Source organism: Hydractinia symbiolongicarpus, chromosome 11, assembly GCF_029227915.1.
Source record: "Hydractinia symbiolongicarpus strain clone_291-10 chromosome 11, HSymV2.1, whole genome shotgun sequence".
Classification (NCBI taxonomy): Eukaryota; Metazoa; Cnidaria; class Hydrozoa; order Anthoathecata; family Hydractiniidae; genus Hydractinia; species Hydractinia symbiolongicarpus.
In genome coordinates this window covers 20,807,826-20,824,358 of record NC_079885.1, presented here as the reverse complement: position 1 = coordinate 20,824,358, position 16,533 = coordinate 20,807,826, and the positions used below count along the sequence as shown (strand labels likewise).

At 34.4% G+C, this 16,533-nt stretch overlaps 2 protein-coding genes across 2 annotated transcripts; one reads left to right on the top strand and one right to left on the bottom strand.

The window, feature by feature from the left end:
- The first annotated feature begins 495 nt into the window (after positions 1-495).
- LOC130613878 (GEL complex subunit OPTI-like) lies at positions 496-2,642 on the top strand. The gene is made up of 4 exons (XM_057435233.1): positions 496-616; positions 798-901; positions 1,512-1,641; positions 2,267-2,642. The coding sequence occupies exons 1-4, from the start codon at positions 509-511 to the stop codon at positions 2,303-2,305; spliced, it is 381 nt and encodes a 126-aa protein (XP_057291216.1). The 5' UTR covers positions 496-508; the 3' UTR covers positions 2,306-2,642.
- A 1,902-nt stretch (positions 2,643-4,544) lies between these two features.
- LOC130614451 (snake venom 5'-nucleotidase-like) lies at positions 4,545-14,087 on the bottom strand. Its single transcript, XM_057435880.1, has 8 exons — positions 12,301-14,087; positions 11,068-11,273; positions 9,365-9,567; positions 7,689-7,945; positions 6,497-6,698; positions 6,078-6,227; positions 5,842-5,963; positions 4,545-5,177 (listed from the first exon to the last, which is right to left on the bottom strand). The coding sequence occupies exons 1-8, from the start codon at positions 12,619-12,621 to the stop codon at positions 4,932-4,934; spliced, it is 1,707 nt and encodes a 568-aa protein (XP_057291863.1). The 5' UTR covers positions 12,622-14,087; the 3' UTR covers positions 4,545-4,931.
- Positions 14,088-16,533: the final 2,446 nt, after the last annotated feature.

Below are 16,533 nucleotides of genomic sequence, written 5' to 3'. Positions count from 1 at the left end.
GAATTTGGGGAGCAATTAATGGCTCAGCTAGTTTCTCATTTCTCAGAATTGGGCGAGCTTTTGCGTTAACAAGAGCAATTGCTCTCCCCTTATTGATAGGCCTGCTTAAATATTAAAATACTGAAGTTTATTTAAAGGCACTTTGCACACCTGAAAACATGTTTTACACTGACATGTGGTTTTTCCCACACTTATCAAAACTTTTCTGCATTTTTTGTCATGACATATTTCTGGCAACATATTGCTCGTAAGTAAGGTAAGCAGAATGAAGACTTATCCCCTTTGAAATTTTAATTCTTCTCTGCGTTGATTTGTATTTTGGTAATACTATCGTTGAGGGAGAGAATGAATTTGAAAGAAAAAAATGCAAAGTTAGTATTTGCAAATTTGCAGTTTTCGTAAGCTTTAGTTCTGAAATGTTTAAGTGAGAACTGACATTTGCGGTCACATATTGTACATTTTTTATCTTATTTTGTTTTTTTTTCTTTAATATAGTTACTATTATATTATGAGTAAACGCAAAGGTGGTACAAATTCACAAATCATTCCTGCAAAGAGTAATGTTGCCGATTTGTTTAAAAAATCACTCACAATTGATGCTGCCTGGGATGAAAAGGTAACTTCTTTGTATTTTCATTTTATGTGTTTACTGTGGTAAGTTTTTTATAGTACAGGAAATCATAGGCAATTTTTTGCTACTTTCACAACTAGTCATGAAAAGCCTATATAGTTGCTTAAGAGATCATTAAAAATCACTTTCTGGAATTTAAACCAAAATATTTCTTCTTTTTTTTTAGGACGATCTATTAGACGTTATTTATTGGATGAGACAAGTGTTTGCAGTAATCAATGGAATCGCATGGGGACTGATACCTCTGCAAGGCATTTTGGGATTAGGCTTGTAAGTTTAGACTTACTTTTATTTATTAAATATCTCTACATCAACTGCTTTGAATTTCTACCGCTGTTTAATGATATTTTTTTCTGGTTTTGGTATTAAACGTGAGAGTTTGATATTCCCTAATACTTTTCTCTCGCGAAAAAATCTTACTTGCTTCTCCATATATAATTCTTAAAGGTTTCGCTAATTATGATTATGAGATCAGCTAACTCTGATTCTTGTATTTGTATTTCAAAAGTATTTCAAAAGGCCAAACTAAAGGTTCGAAGAAATTTTTAGCCATTATAAATTGTCAACACAATGAAATACAACGCCTCACTGAGAGCTAGTTTGTGATGTCCAAAAATAAAAATCTTAAAAACCAATCAAGATTTTTCAAAAAAAACAAAAACATTCCTAGACAATTTTTGAAGTTGTTTCATATTTTAAACTTTAATTTAGGTATTGTGGTGTACATAATCATTCTATCTTCAGTGTAGCTTAAACTTTCAGGCTCTTTTTTTTCTCATCTATAAGACACTGACGCGTACTATATCACTCCATTCGATTCACCTTGTAATAAAAAGTTTTTTTTAGGCAAGGTCGAAATTGATGCATCTCTTTTTTTTAGATTCTTTGCAATCAATTGCGCGATAGTTTATATTTACATCTCAAAATTTCAAAAAATTGACGAGGATGATTATGGAGGAATACAAGAAATTCTTAAAGAAGGATTATTTACTGCTTTCGCTGTTTTCTTAGTAAGATGAGAACATTTGTTGTTACAATTTTCACTTCGCCATTACCAAGGTTAGGGAGTAAAGAAAATAAAACCACCCCCCCCTCTCTTACAGAACTCACACGACTCTAAGTAGGGTTAATATTACACGTGAGTCATATCTGGTCGAATTTGGCGGGAATTAATTTTCGCGAATTTGGCGAGTCTTTGTCAATTTCGCTTTTCAATCGAAATGTGGAAAATATACTTTTATCTCCTTTATTTGCACTTTTTTTTTCTTCTGATTTACCTGGACCTACATGTAAATTTCAACTACAGCAGCTTTATTTCATGTCTTCTACATAAAAACTGTATCAATAGAGAAACAAAATGCCATCGAATCCCTTTTTTGCGAAATTTGCGAAAATTTACTTGCGAAATAATAGGATTTTCCAGCTTGGCAAAAATCAGTTCTCGCAAAAAAAAAAAAATCTGAAAAATTTTAACGACAATTAGATTACTTAGGTATCTATATTATAATGCCCGTATACGTCTGTCCGTCCGTCTGTCTGTCACGCAAAATGGTAGCTTAGCTGCGACGGGCGAACCCGTGGATTTTTCCACGGGCTAACGACTAGTTATTTTTAAATCCGTGTTTTTTATTTCAGGTATGTTGGATCATGATATACACAGGCTTACATGGTTGAACGTTCTCTCTTTTCCATCATTTTGAAATATGACGTAAATTGACTTCAGATTCTCAGAAAAGGAGATACGATGCAATATTTTTTTCACCAAGGACATCGCTTTTAAGCTTTGCAGCAATTTTTGTTGATGTTTATGGTGAAAAATTAAAAACGGTGATGACATTGATGAAGTGATTTTACATTTTGTTTTCTGACGTGTTATATTTTGATGTTCAAGTATTATCTGTTTGTCCCGTTTTGAATCCATCTTTTCTAGCTTTTATCTTAAATTTTTTGTTTGAATTCAATATCATAACAGAAGTTTTTATGCTCTCTTACAAATATACACATTTTATTACGTTGGATTATATTTAACCTACAAATCATTTAAGAAGAGTCAATTAATTTTAGTTTGTTAGATAAACCACAAGTTCGATAAAAGGGAATTTGGGAAATTTTAAAGGGAAGAACCTTGGTAATCGTCCAAACGCTGGAATAAGTACAACTAGAATTTTTGTAAAAATTAACACGAAGATCCGTGTGTTGTTATTCCGTATGCTATACTTGATAAGCAGAAAGAAAAAAAAAATACCATCAACCCAGGAGAAGGAGGAAGTTTTACCCTGAAACACTCTAGTCTGGTTTAAAGTTACAGAAAATACGGCGGAAGAAATCATTCTTTTGGCATTTTAGAAAATAAGATTTCAAAAATCTCCTCTGGAAGCTTGTTTGACATCGATAGGTCTGTAAATGTCTGCGGGACATAAATTGTGTCTACTGTACAGAAGGTATGGAGATTTTTACAAAGGTGTAGCCATAATGTCCGCTGTTTCGCAGTAACGTCTTGGGGCAGGTTTGACCGTATTTATTATCCAGCATGCACATGAAATAGGTCTACATCCATGTAATTTTACCCGCTATCCTGTCGCTCTGGAAACTATCGAGAAGTTTTAGGGTGCATTTATCAAGGGCAGGGAGTTATCCTACATTTAAACTGTCCGGGACAGTTTTCCAGTAGTAGTGTAGGACACTCACGGGCGAAATTATCCAGGAGGCAAATTGCCCTGTCACCCGACATGTAATTTGATTTCAGGCTCAAATTGAAGAAAATTTAGGCATCTCGAGATTACGTCCAATTTACGTGTATGCTTACAAAAAAAAGAGTTTATGCAAAAATTGTAAGTAAATGACTGGTAAATCTGGAGATGTCCACTATGGTGAGCCATAACTGCCACTATTGTCGAACAGCAGAAATAGATCACTGTTGTGCAGTAAAAACAATTCTACTACGTAGAAATATATGTACTGCGCAGCAGAAATTTGTCTTTTGCGCAGTAGTCGCGATTCTTCTTCGCAGTGTTACATGTTTTATTGCACATTAGGCATATATATCTCTATAATAATAGCCGTATTCCGTCTGTCTGTCTGTGTGTCCGCGAAAGCTGTGTCCCGTAACGGAAACACAAAATTTTTAAAATGCGCATCAATACCAAATGTGATGTATTTCTGTCCACTTTGTTGCAACGGGTTAATTTAAAGGACGGGCGACCCCGTGGATTTTTTCACGGGCTAACGACTAGTCTATATTATAATACCCGTATACGTCTGTCTGTCTATCTGTCTGTCTGTCATGCAAAAATGGTAGCTTAGCTGCGCATTAGGGAGAAGCACGCAATGCGGTATAAAAAAGGACGGGCGAACCCGTGGATTTTCCACGGGCTTACGATATATATGTATATTTCTAACGCGCAGTGGACTTACTATTCCATTGTTTTTTATGCTTACTGCGCAGTAAAGAGAGTTTTACAACATTGACTACTGTTCAGTGAAAACTCGTCCACTGCGCAGTAGTCACAGTTTTACTGCGTATAAGAAATATAAGAAATCTTATTCTACTGTTCAACATTAAATGGTAGATAAGGATCTCAGTAATGTACAGCCACAACTAGCTACAAAACTGGTGTATGTTTAGAAGAGGAAATCTACCATTTGATACTTGGCATTATTAGCTCAAAATAACTTGTTTTAACACTAAAACAACTTAAAAAGCCTGAAAAAAACATCAACTGAACCGTCCATAAATAATTCTAAATTCAACTTAAATTTGAAGCACGGGGTACTGTTTGACTACAAGCGTTTACAGAATTCTCAACACTTGCCTCGTTTTAAAACTACGGCCTCGTTTTTATTTATAGCAAAACGGATATGAAAAAAGTAATTTTTTTCCATGGACAAGCTAAAAAGTCAATAAACAACAAAAAAATGGTAATCGAATCTCTTAAAAATATTCTCATCTACAGTCAGTAAAATAAACGGTCCAAGTTTGTCGTATAAAATTTAATACAAAGTTTGAATATCTATACATATTTCTAAAAAAAGGTCAAAGCAGGGTTAATATTACACGTGAGTTATATCTGCTCGAATTAGTACCTTAACGGAATTAATTTTCGCGAATTTGGCGAGTTTTCGTTAATTACACGAAAATTAGTTCCCGTGAAAATTATTTAAAAAATTATAAAAAAATCCACAATTCGCAGTTTTGTTTTTTTCAGAAAAACAACGTCCTCAAATAAACGCCACACTATTCGTGAAATAAACTTCGGCGCCCACTAAAGAAGATACGGTAATCGCTATATACAGAAAATGTTTATATATAAACAGACAGTGAAAATATTGCGAAGGAGAGTGTAACACAAATGACATTCCAAGTTCTCACCAGCCCTGTGCTTGTTACAAAAACTATCCTGCCCTCTACCGCAGGTGCTACAGGACTCTCCTGTTTTACATATTGATACAGATAGCTGTAAGCTGTTTCACCAGGATGACGCTTCAGTATTTTGGACAACATGGTGTACTGATCTCCACCGCCGAGTATGTAATTTGATGTCACTACCTGCGAGGATAACAAACATCACGGATGAAATTATAATTGTTTGGGAGTTGTATCTGCAACTTGCTTGCATATTGGTTTCGCTTTATAGCTTTTGCGCGAATGCTTTAATCGCGCCAATTTTTCCCGCCCTTTCTTTGAAATTACAATTTGCCACTATCATACACAGGTAAGTCAACATATTCAAATTGTGTGTTTGCAGATCTGTTTATACTAACTAAACTAAAGGAAGAGAAGATATTTTAACTAATATGTTATAAAGCATCACAATTATGAAGTAGGTACCCATTTAGATATGCAATTTTTAAATATCTTAGGCGCTAAATTAAGAATTAGTCAAAGGTAAAGGATACACGCTTAGAAAGTAGAAAGAGGGAGAGTTCGGGGATTCCATCACCATTTGCAATAGAATTTCCTCGCACTGCGCAAAATTTAGCTTGCTCCGTACAGTATTGTGTATTTGGACACATCTCCTGCGCGAAAATAAAACTCGCGCGGAAATTTAATGTATTAATGTCGGCGGGAAAATAGGCGTAGGTGTTAGTACCCCAACTTTCACACCATCAGACAGTAGCGATATAACAACACACAATCACGAGATGTAATTAGAATTTCTCCAAAACAATGCGGAAAATGATACGAAAAAGCTAGTATAAACCACATTCACCTTGTAGACTTGTTCCTTCTTTATAATTTCGTAACGTGGAACTCGACATTTTGTACAGAGAGCTTTGGCTTCAATCAATCTTTCGCCAACTTTTTTTCCAAGGTTATACTTTAACCGAAAACCTGTAAAAACATTTGATGTTTTATATAGTGTCCATTTCTCCCCTGAGTAACTACAAAAGAACCCAAAATTCCAACCTGGAAACGAGGTTGTAGGAAGCTTGTGCAAAAATTTACCTGATACTTGCAGGAAACGTCCTTCCCATTTGGGTAGACTGGATACGCTGTGTTCAAATGCTTTTAAAAGATCCACGCCTTTGATTTCTACGATATCTGCTGTGTTTCCGAACGGCAGCACTTTAAGTAATTCTTCTGCTGAAATTGTTTCTTAAGAAAAGCAATATTTACGAAATACTGCATAATTGTACTAGAACTTGAATGTGTGGCACAGTTTACGGTTCTTATTATTCGCTTCATTGGGTGTTTAACGCTGGGTAACACATTTACTTGTAGCTTAACCCGACGTTTCAACAGCTAGTAAAATAATAATCTTTTTATTTCAGCGTCCATTATCAAAAAAGAAAAATACCCCTGGAAACGAACCTGAGGGCCTAAAATGGAATGATAATTTCGAAAAAAACCCAAGAGTGATTTACCAGTCAAATTTTTATCAATAGAGGATCGAATTCCACCACCGTTCCACATTCCAAGTGAAACTGTCGCCCATTTTGTTTCGTCAGGATGTTGTTGCGCCATTTTAACAATCGCATCAGCTATTAAATTTCCAAAATTACATTCTTGTGTTCGGCATATACTTCTTTCGCCTTCAAGTTTGACTAATGTACGTCCAACTGGTTCCTGTATAATGTAGAAGTTACGTTCATAATAGAGCAGGTGAAAGGACATGTAGAAGTTTTGTTGGGTACAAACAAGAGAGGTAACATTCAGTTGACTGTAATTATGAACGATCTTTCTTAATCTCATTCTGCTATGATTTGTTGCATGAAAGAAACCATTGCCGCGAATGAACATGTGTCGCCTACAATCCTTGTGAAGAAAATTAGCACGACGCATTTTTCTTTTGTCATTTTTTAATGTTGCCAAAAGGCATCAACTCGCTAATACAATGCAGACGGAACGCCACAAAAGTGCAGTGTACTAAGAAGTGTTTACAGCGCTAATCGTACTTTCTTACATGCCAGAATACTCTGTCCGGGCTCACGAAGTACCGAAATATTGCGAAAAGAGTCATCAGCAACTCACAAGGCTAATAGTTTAGATAAGGCAGCTGTAAGTATCGGCAAGTTCAAATTAAGATGTAGAGTACGTCTTTTGACGGGCTTCAAAATTTTTAGTCTTTTGCCAGCATTTTTAAGGAAGGTGTACAGGAAAATAAATGATCATCCAATTAAAATGTAGTAGCCCCTTAAAATGTATCTCTATATTAATGGTGGCATACTTTGTTCCAAATGACTGCACCACAACTGTACCCGAATTTTATTACTTCGTGCTAACAGACGGACAAGAATGCACGAAATACCGATGCAAGAAATATGTACTGCAGACAAAAATCTGAGGAACAACAAACCCGTGCATTATTTCATGGGATTAACGACTATTTGTTAAAAATAGAAGAAGTCGATGAGGCTTCTGTGAAACTATTAGTCTACGATTTGAATTTCCAGTCGTCGTAAGAATGTCAAAGTATTCCCCCTATTCCCTTCCCGAAAGTAGAGAGCACGAACTGGGGCAAAAAAGTCTTAATTATTGAATTATTGGCAGACACAAATATTTTGAATCTATGGTTGAATCTATGGTTTCACTCCTTTAAGAGACAAGAGTACTTACTTTTCGTAGTTTTAAAATTGGAGAATTAAGTTCTTTAATTTTTTTTAAAACAGCAGCATCCTGCTCGTATGAAGCGTTCAATAAGATTGGATTTCCCTGCCAAGATTTAACGTTGCCATTATCATCAAACATGACTTTCAGGTATCCAAGATATTTTCCGTAGGTAAAATCTTGTACCACCAGAGCTTTCGTGCCATCAGCTCGTGTAAACGATAATGGATAGGGTCCTTCGACTTTGTCGTTGGAGGGTTTTGGTCCTGGTAATCAAAGAGAACATGTATATGTTTTGATTCTTACTGACAACAAAAACATAAAATTAACTAATGCATTGTCACCACTTTGCTGCCATTTTGAAATATATCATCAAATGGTGTTGCATTTAAATGCATTTTGTTCTTCCAATGTGCTTAATTCCCTTTTTTTCAATATTTTTTTATCGTAAACAGGATTACGACACCCTCGTCCCCAGGAAATCTTTTCTGGGATCGTCCTGGTTATTAATTGCTTCAAACTATAGCTACATCCAGATCATATGGTCTTGATGTTAGCTACACAAAACGTTAGAAGAACAAAAAGAGTTATTTTATGCTTTTGACATAATGCCTAGCCTTGGTTTTTAATACCATAAATGGATTGGTTGAATAATGCAAACATAACTTCCCTACAGTTGACTTTTTTTTGGAAATTAATATTCTATATATTAGACAACCAGAATATGTAGGGGTACATAATATGTTACACCGTTGTTTGCTATTAATTTTGGCAAGGTCAACTTTCCAATTTCGTTATGGTAATTTTGGTATGTTAAACTTCTGCAACATTAATTTTGTAACATTGTTTTATTCAATTGAAAAAGGTGAAAATTTGCATGATTTTGATTGGTGCATGCATCGTAAAGCATTTGATTTAATTGGACAAGCTTGATTTCTTTGTTAATACATAAAAATATGTAATGTTAAGCAGGTGATGATAGTTCAGATTGTCAAAGCCAGTCATTATCATATTGTTATCAACAATGTAGTCTCTGTTTTGTGAAAGTCAATATTTTTAAATTTTTAATCCTAAGAGGGTTAGTATCACCATTTAGGCGTGTTATTAAAAGGCATAACCTCAAATAAAAACAGAAAACAAAGTGAAAGAAACATCAGGCTTATGCATTTCAGCCTCTTTTCGCAGAATTTTAAAGAAAATTTTTCCTCCAAAGTAGAACTAACCAAAATATGGGCTATCAGAACAAATATAAACAAGCTTTCACTAGTGCCCAGACCTGCGCAGTAAAACTCTGTAATTGCTTTAAAAAACCTACTCAGGGATGTTAGTGAATATTGCAATAAATTGCAAAGTGTATCAATGGTCAGTTTTGGCGAAATAAATGATTAACAAATGAAAGAATAAAAATCTTTAAACGAGAATGTAAAATACTCTTTATAGATAAATCACAATCACAAGAATCATCGATCCACTAATAGGTTTGTCCGCTGTACAAAGGGTGATTCTATGAAGTCGTGTAAATTAGAATCTGAAATGATCTCGCAGTAGAAAGGTGGCCGTGATATATGAGAGTTTGACCACCATTTTATCCGTTCCCGAAGAAAGTGCCCGTTGCAGAGATGTGTCTGCTCTTAATAATGCCCGTAATAAGATGTTTTTACAGTATGATTTCGAACGAGTCTCACCGTTGTATAAGAAAGTATTTGAATGCCCACCAACCACGATGTCCACCTCATTGACTTCCTGCGCCAGCTTTTTGTCTAACTCGATTCCAGCATGTCCCAATGCAATGATGATGTTGAGTCCATTCTTTTTTAACCTTTTAGCTTCTTGACGCACTGAGTCGATGATGTTATGAAATTTAATGTTGGGGCCTGGATTGGATAACCTAAAAATAAATAAATTGGCGCATGCGCAGTTGTGAATTTGTTTGATAAAAGGTTGAATGTATTCTTTTCTTAGGAACAAATTTATAAAAAAAACAAGCCTCAGATTTTGCTTACAGTAAAAAAAAATAAGAACAAGTTCAAACTTAATTTTATAAGTGAGAACGATCCAGGGCACAACCTCGATCCCAGGGCCTGAAGCGTTTTTTGATTTGAAGATGAAGCTACAGGACCGGTGATCGAGGTTGTTTAGGGCATACATTCTCGTTCTCAGCTCCAGCTGCTTATTAAAACGTTCCCGTTTTTTTGTCTTTTCTGTGAAAGTTTATTTCTAAACACAAAAGTTTTTTTACTTAAAAAAAAATACTTTTATTATACAGTTTAGATGCATCGTCAATGTTGTTGCCAACATGACAAAATTTCATCAGACACTTGATCTTACGGTCAATAAAAACGGTAAACGAATTCTCAAGGGAAATTTAACGAGCGATATTCGGGCAAGTCTAAGCTCTATGGAATGATGGTTAATGTACCGAAGATGTTCAAGTTGGTTTACAGGGGAGTAAACCGCAGATTATTCACGCTGGTTGAATAGTGGAGTTTTACAACCACATGACAACTACCAAAGAAGTAGAAATATTTGGATGAAAAAACTGTTGGAATTTTTGATACTCTTAAGTTGAGTTCAACAAAGCTGCCACAAATCGTTCCTTTCACGATATTAACCCAATCTTAGATGGTGACACAGGGACATGTTACGATAACAGTCATTTTTGCAGTTGACGAATTCGTAAAACTGTGTGCTGATAAAATTCAGCCCAATGAAGAATGTTGTGAAACTGACTGACGAGTAAGAGATGTTTAATTATAATGGGAAACTTAATGTCTTCGATTTGCGAAAGTTTTTCCGCAAAATTTGTCGTAAAAACTACATACCGCGAAATTTTTTGTAATTTCTGCACACAAAATATTTTGTTCTGAAGCAACAACACAAACACTTATTTTTACATATGAACATATTTAAGTTCAGAGAAATTTGAATAAAAAATCAATAAAAACTTGGAGGTAGATCAGACCAAATGGAGGTGGAATTCTGTGTGTACTATCTTAAGGAAAATAATTTTAGCGGGAAATATTTTTCGCGAATTGCGCGAGTTTTTGACAATTTAGTTTTCTTTTCCTTTTTAAAAAATGATTAACCCCAGATATGCCCAGAACTGGATAATAATAATATATATGTGAATTTCGTCTCCTACCAAAAGTCCCTTGAAAAGGCCTGAATTTGAAAACCAAATGTCACCAATTTTTTTTTCTCGCGAAATATTAGCGCTTGTAATTTCGCGAAAATTAGTTCTCGCAGAATTTATTCCCTCAAGGTATTAAGAACACATGAAGCTTCAGGTCAGATTTTACTCGTTCACTTTTAAAAAAAAATGTGTACTTAAGGCGCTGTCAAAATCAGAATAAAATTATTTTTTGTAAAATATAATAACGAAACTTGCCAACTAGTTTCAGCTGTTGTATAACCCACAACACCGATTCGCTGTCCGTTTCTTTTTAGAATAACTGATCTCTTGACGGATAGATCTTTTGGCCAGACAGGTTCTTTCGTTACGTCCATATTTGATGTTAAAATAGAAAAGTTAGATGCTTGGATAAAATTGACCAGTCCTTGTGGACCATTATCGAACTCGTGATTACCAACTGCCTAAAAATAGTTAACTTGAATTTATCATTGTTTACATCCTAAAAAATGGACGTGTTCTTCAACGCTACTTGTTGATTTCTGGAACATTATTAGTTAAAAATCGCTTTTCGATTTCCACTTGATTTCCTCTAAAGAATGTACATTTCAAAACAGAGAAGAGAAAGTGAAAATAAGCACACGTACCGAAATTTTATTTTTTGTATCAATTTGATTGGTCAATGTTTAAAAGTTGGCGCGAAATGCCGTGTATATTTTGCTTAAATCATATATTTAAGAAAAATCAGTTAATTGAATGCAAAATTCCTTATTATTCCTTTTGTTGAGAGTGAAGATGATGCTAATGGTGATGATGAAATTAAAGAGTCTTTATGTACCTTATGGTAACGGCGGTTTAATTTTTACAATTTTAATTTAATAAAAAACTGTATGTTTAAATGCAAAATGAGGACCACGTATAAGCTTTCCCTCGGGTAAGCCCACCAAAACCCAGGGCCTATGCGCGGAGTAATACATGGTCTTTAAAACGCGTTTAAAAGTGGTTTCCATGTGGCAGACATCCCAGACGAGAACCTAAGATGTTTCTATCCAGCGCAAATACTTTTTACTATAATCTCGTTTTGTTGATCTGACTTGAATTCTTGCGCAATTTAGTTCGCGTATAAAGTAAAGTAATCTTCTTTATTCTCCGCAAATTTTCTTTACGAATGGGATTTTGTACGCGTAGTGAAAAAATAGGCAAACAATTTTGCGAGAAAAAAATTGATAGAACATACGTAATGGATTCGCAATTACTTGGAAATGCGTTAAGTATCTAAATTTAAATCTAATGAATTATGTTTTTTATTCTCTGTAAAGACTCTATCCCGAAGTAATGAATATCGATTCGCTTGTTATAATGCGTTATTCAGGTGCCCAAAAAGCTACTCCAACTGGGCTACCCAATTTCCATGAACCCCTTTAAAACATATATTACGTTTCTGAAGCTTTTTAAGAATATGGAGTAAATTATTACGGAGAATAAACCTACCATAGCATCATATTCAGTAAGATTCATGAAATACGCCGCCGATATTCCTTTGTAAACTTGAAACCAAGCTGTTCCTTGAAACTGATCACCTCCGTCCAACAAAATAACATTCTTATCTCTTTTCCTAATCCTCTCAATCACAGTACGTCTCCTAGCAACTCCTCCAAAACAATTCTTAGAGTTACCACTATTACAAGTTCCGCCATATTTGTTAAATTCTTCGACGTGTGCGTGAACGTCGTTCGTATGAAGCACGGTTAACTCGTAATCACACCATGTGTATGATAGGCATGCAAATAGGAAGATCAAGCGAAATGACATGTTTTTATAATATCACTGAATAAACGCAACAGTAGCTGCCACAATGTGATTTTTGTTCTTTGACAAAAAAACTTAATTATGCATCCAATCTTAGCAACATCTGTTAATAATTGCATCAAGTTTTTAATATGAAATTTTACGTTATTCTCTCTCTCTTTCTAGTTCGTTAATACTCTTATTTAGGCTTATATTTGTATAAAACAGTTTACCCATACAAAATTTGGACAGATTATTTAACAAAAAATGTTTAAATTGATTCAATCAAAAGTTAGTGACGTTTGCACCTATTCCGAGAATGTATTTTTAAATACACGTATTTTTTTTACAAGCAACCATTTTATTTGAGAAATATGTTAGCTAGTTGTTTTGCGAGGTCAAACGTTTGTTGTTAATTTCATTTCAAGCGCGGGAAAAAAATAGCCAACATTAGACATTTTGTGATATATATTATCAAACAAAGAAATGTTGGACAAAATTATTTGTCGGAAAAAATACTCGTCATCTTCGATAAATGTCCTTACTTTTTTTTTGTCCCAGTAAGTGTTCATTTTTATGGTAGAAATTGATGTTAAAATGTGAAAAGAAATCATTGAGCTTTTAAAGCAGAAACACATCAAATCTAAAGTACTAACGCAAATAAACTTAAATACAAAATACACAAAGAAAAATAAAAACACAAACATTACTGTTTAATAAGCGAACAGAAGTGCAACAAAAACTTCAAAGTTTGATACTACGATCCTCATGCAAGCATAAATTATTTTTGAAAAAACGAAGTTCTACGAGAAACGATTGATTCCATGTATCAAAAAACATACGATACTTCATTTTCCCCGTGAAGAGATTTCATTCTCATAAAATCTTGCATCAAGTTCTCTCCATCGCAAATATTTTTTATTCCATGGATTACTAGTTGCAGATTACAAGTGGACAAATACTCAACGAAAGAGAGCAGCAAAATATTGACATTACTTGTTTTGTTATGATGTTTTTATAGAACATTTACTTCAATAATAACGTTTTTGAAATACGTGTGGTCAACATAATAAGAAAGAAAAAAATACACGTGCTATGAAAGTTTTCTATATTTCATACACAACAACAGCTAGGTCCAATTCATTAATCTAGTTAGTCATCAATCTAATTAGACAACGCCCACTTATAAACAACTAGGACTAATTAAGATTGTTAACGACAAAAGGTTTTTATCTTGTATTCTAGTTTTAACTCCAAAGTCTCGCCCATACTTACTCTTATTGACAAGAGAAATATTTTTAGGGGGGCGACCCCTAGGCTGCTACAGTCCAGCAAATTTTGCAATTTTTTTAAAACCACACGGATTCACACTGAATTAGATTGACCCACATTTACTTAAAATAAAATCACACTGGACCATATTGATCCACATTAATCTACAAATTCACATTGACCACCGACTCAAAGTGTTATAGCTTTACTCTATAAAAACACAAAATATCAAAACAAATGGGAAGATGAAATCAAAACAATTTTTACAAAGCTAAGCACCTGGCGCTTACAAAAAGGTAGTTCTTCATTCTTGAATGAGGCTCCTCACTATTGACTTTTATTTTATTTTTAATCATAAACCAACTCAAAATGGATGTGAAATAGAGATGCATAAAACATCGTAGTATTTGTTTTCCCTCTTTTCTACCTGTCCGTTCACTTTTGCCATCAATTAACACTGTTTATACTGCTTCTTTGCTATCAAATAACCTGAGAAGGGGTGGGTGGAACTAACAACCTTAAATAACTTTTGAATAGCTTAAAAGAAATTGCTTGGTTCGGATAAATTTTTTTGCTGTTTGCCGACAGTTTAAAACGTGTTTTTAGCGCTGACCACGATAAGACAATTGGATTGGTTGGCAAATGAATTTAAAAACAGTGCTCAAAATTGACTAAGCAGTAACGGTAGCCATAGCAACTTCGAAAATAGAAAGATTCATTAAAATTTGCTAAAGGAAAAATATTTAATTAGCCAAATTTCAGCCATGTTAAAGCAGTATTTTAGGAATTAATAAAAATTGAGTTGGTGCTATAACAATTTAGGTCTGTGAAAAAGGCTGGGTATGGAGGATACGACGCTTTTGCGGCAAAAAATGCCAGAGTAATGTCTGCAGCAAATATCCTTAGTTACTGGTATACTTGAATACAAACGTCACCGACGTGTCGTACACTCATTCGTGTTTCGTGCCCTCGTAATCCAAACAATTTGAATGATGTTTACTTTAATTTTTTTCTTTTGCTATTTTTGTTTAGTAGCATTGAAATATGTATTTATAAATGGCGTCACAATTTGGGTATAAAATGGTGGCACTTAAATTGTAACGTGAAACTGAAATTCATTTGACCTCTTTGATAAATTAATTGACTACTTGAAAGACAATCAAGCAACGCCAAGTGGATATTTTTCTTGAAGTCGTTTTCTCTTTAAAGTTGTCTAGCCATTTTGGTACAACAGGGCAGTAACCACGCTTTCTATACAGACATCTCAAAATTTTTTTGAAAAAGTCATAATTTACATTATACTGCTCGCTTGTCTGTTTGTAAGTCAAAGATTAATCTTGAGAGTAGCGGCAGACGCGAATTTTTTCGACGTGTGATTGCGGTGGATTTTTTACGGGCTTAGACCAGTAATTTGTAAAATAAATTATCAAGTCATAGCTCAAATGTTTATGCCTATATTCCATTTGCAAATTAATTTGCAAACTTTCACTTAAAAACTAGGAGACTAGGCTATCATGATGGCAGTGTCCAACTTGAGCTGCCCACAATGTTGTTATATATCTTGATCATTGAGGTCACGTGGCATTGAGGTCACGTGGCATCGAGGTTGAGTGTATACAAACAAATTATTAAAAGCATACACAGATGCTTCTTTAACTTAATCACGCTAGTGTTATGTCAATAAACAAAATCAAAACTGCACTCGTAAGGAACACCCATTTGTCTGCACCCACCCATTTGTCTGTGCCCACCCATTTGTCTGCGCCCACTCAGTGTTTTCAAATGACCATCAACAACTTTTCAATTTCACTTCATTTTAAAAGCCACGTCTTATTGAGTTAAAAAAAACTGTCAGAAAATTAGGTTTTGTTGAAATTTGGTTACATCAAAACATTGTTTAACATTGGTTCCTTTTAAGGGTGTTAAAATTGGCAAATAACCACACCCACATAGAACTGAATATTTCAGGCGGATTTAATTTGAATGGTTGGTAAATTTTAAAAGAAATTTGTTTCAAATAATTTTATATAAGCGGGAGAAGTATTAAAAATAAGATTGCTGCGCAACTACCTGGAAATCTATAAAACGCTGCAAGAAACTATTTTTGAAAGCTTCCCTAACTTTAGACATTTAAAAAAAATATTAATTCCCCCGCATAAAAGCCCATGGCTTTTATGCGGGGGAATTAATTTTGTAGGTTTTGAAACTTTTAATTTGAAAAAACTCTCCCGTATAAAGGCTCATAAACGCTCATAAATATACCGGGAAAAAGACAAAACGAAAGAGGGAGTGGTTTGGAGGTTTAAAGGACAGGAAACTTATCTTCAGAAGACTGAGCATGTAAAGAATACATTTGTAAAAGATAGAAAGTTATTTGACTAAATGCATTTCTCTTTTTTTGTTATTCCTTAATTGAAAAAGTCTGCCGGATAAGGCCCAGTGAATGTAAACCCGGGTATATTCCCAAGGGCTGTTAAACAGAGTGGTCTTATATGTGTGACAATAAGGCACGTTGCATTTCTTTTTACAAATGCTCTGATATTCTATTTAATCAGCCTTAGCTTGTGGAGTCTGTAATTAGACTTTTTACCTACTAAGGGGCTGTTTACACTAGAGGCGGCAAAGGACAGTTGCAAGATCTCGCCCCCATCTATAATTATACTA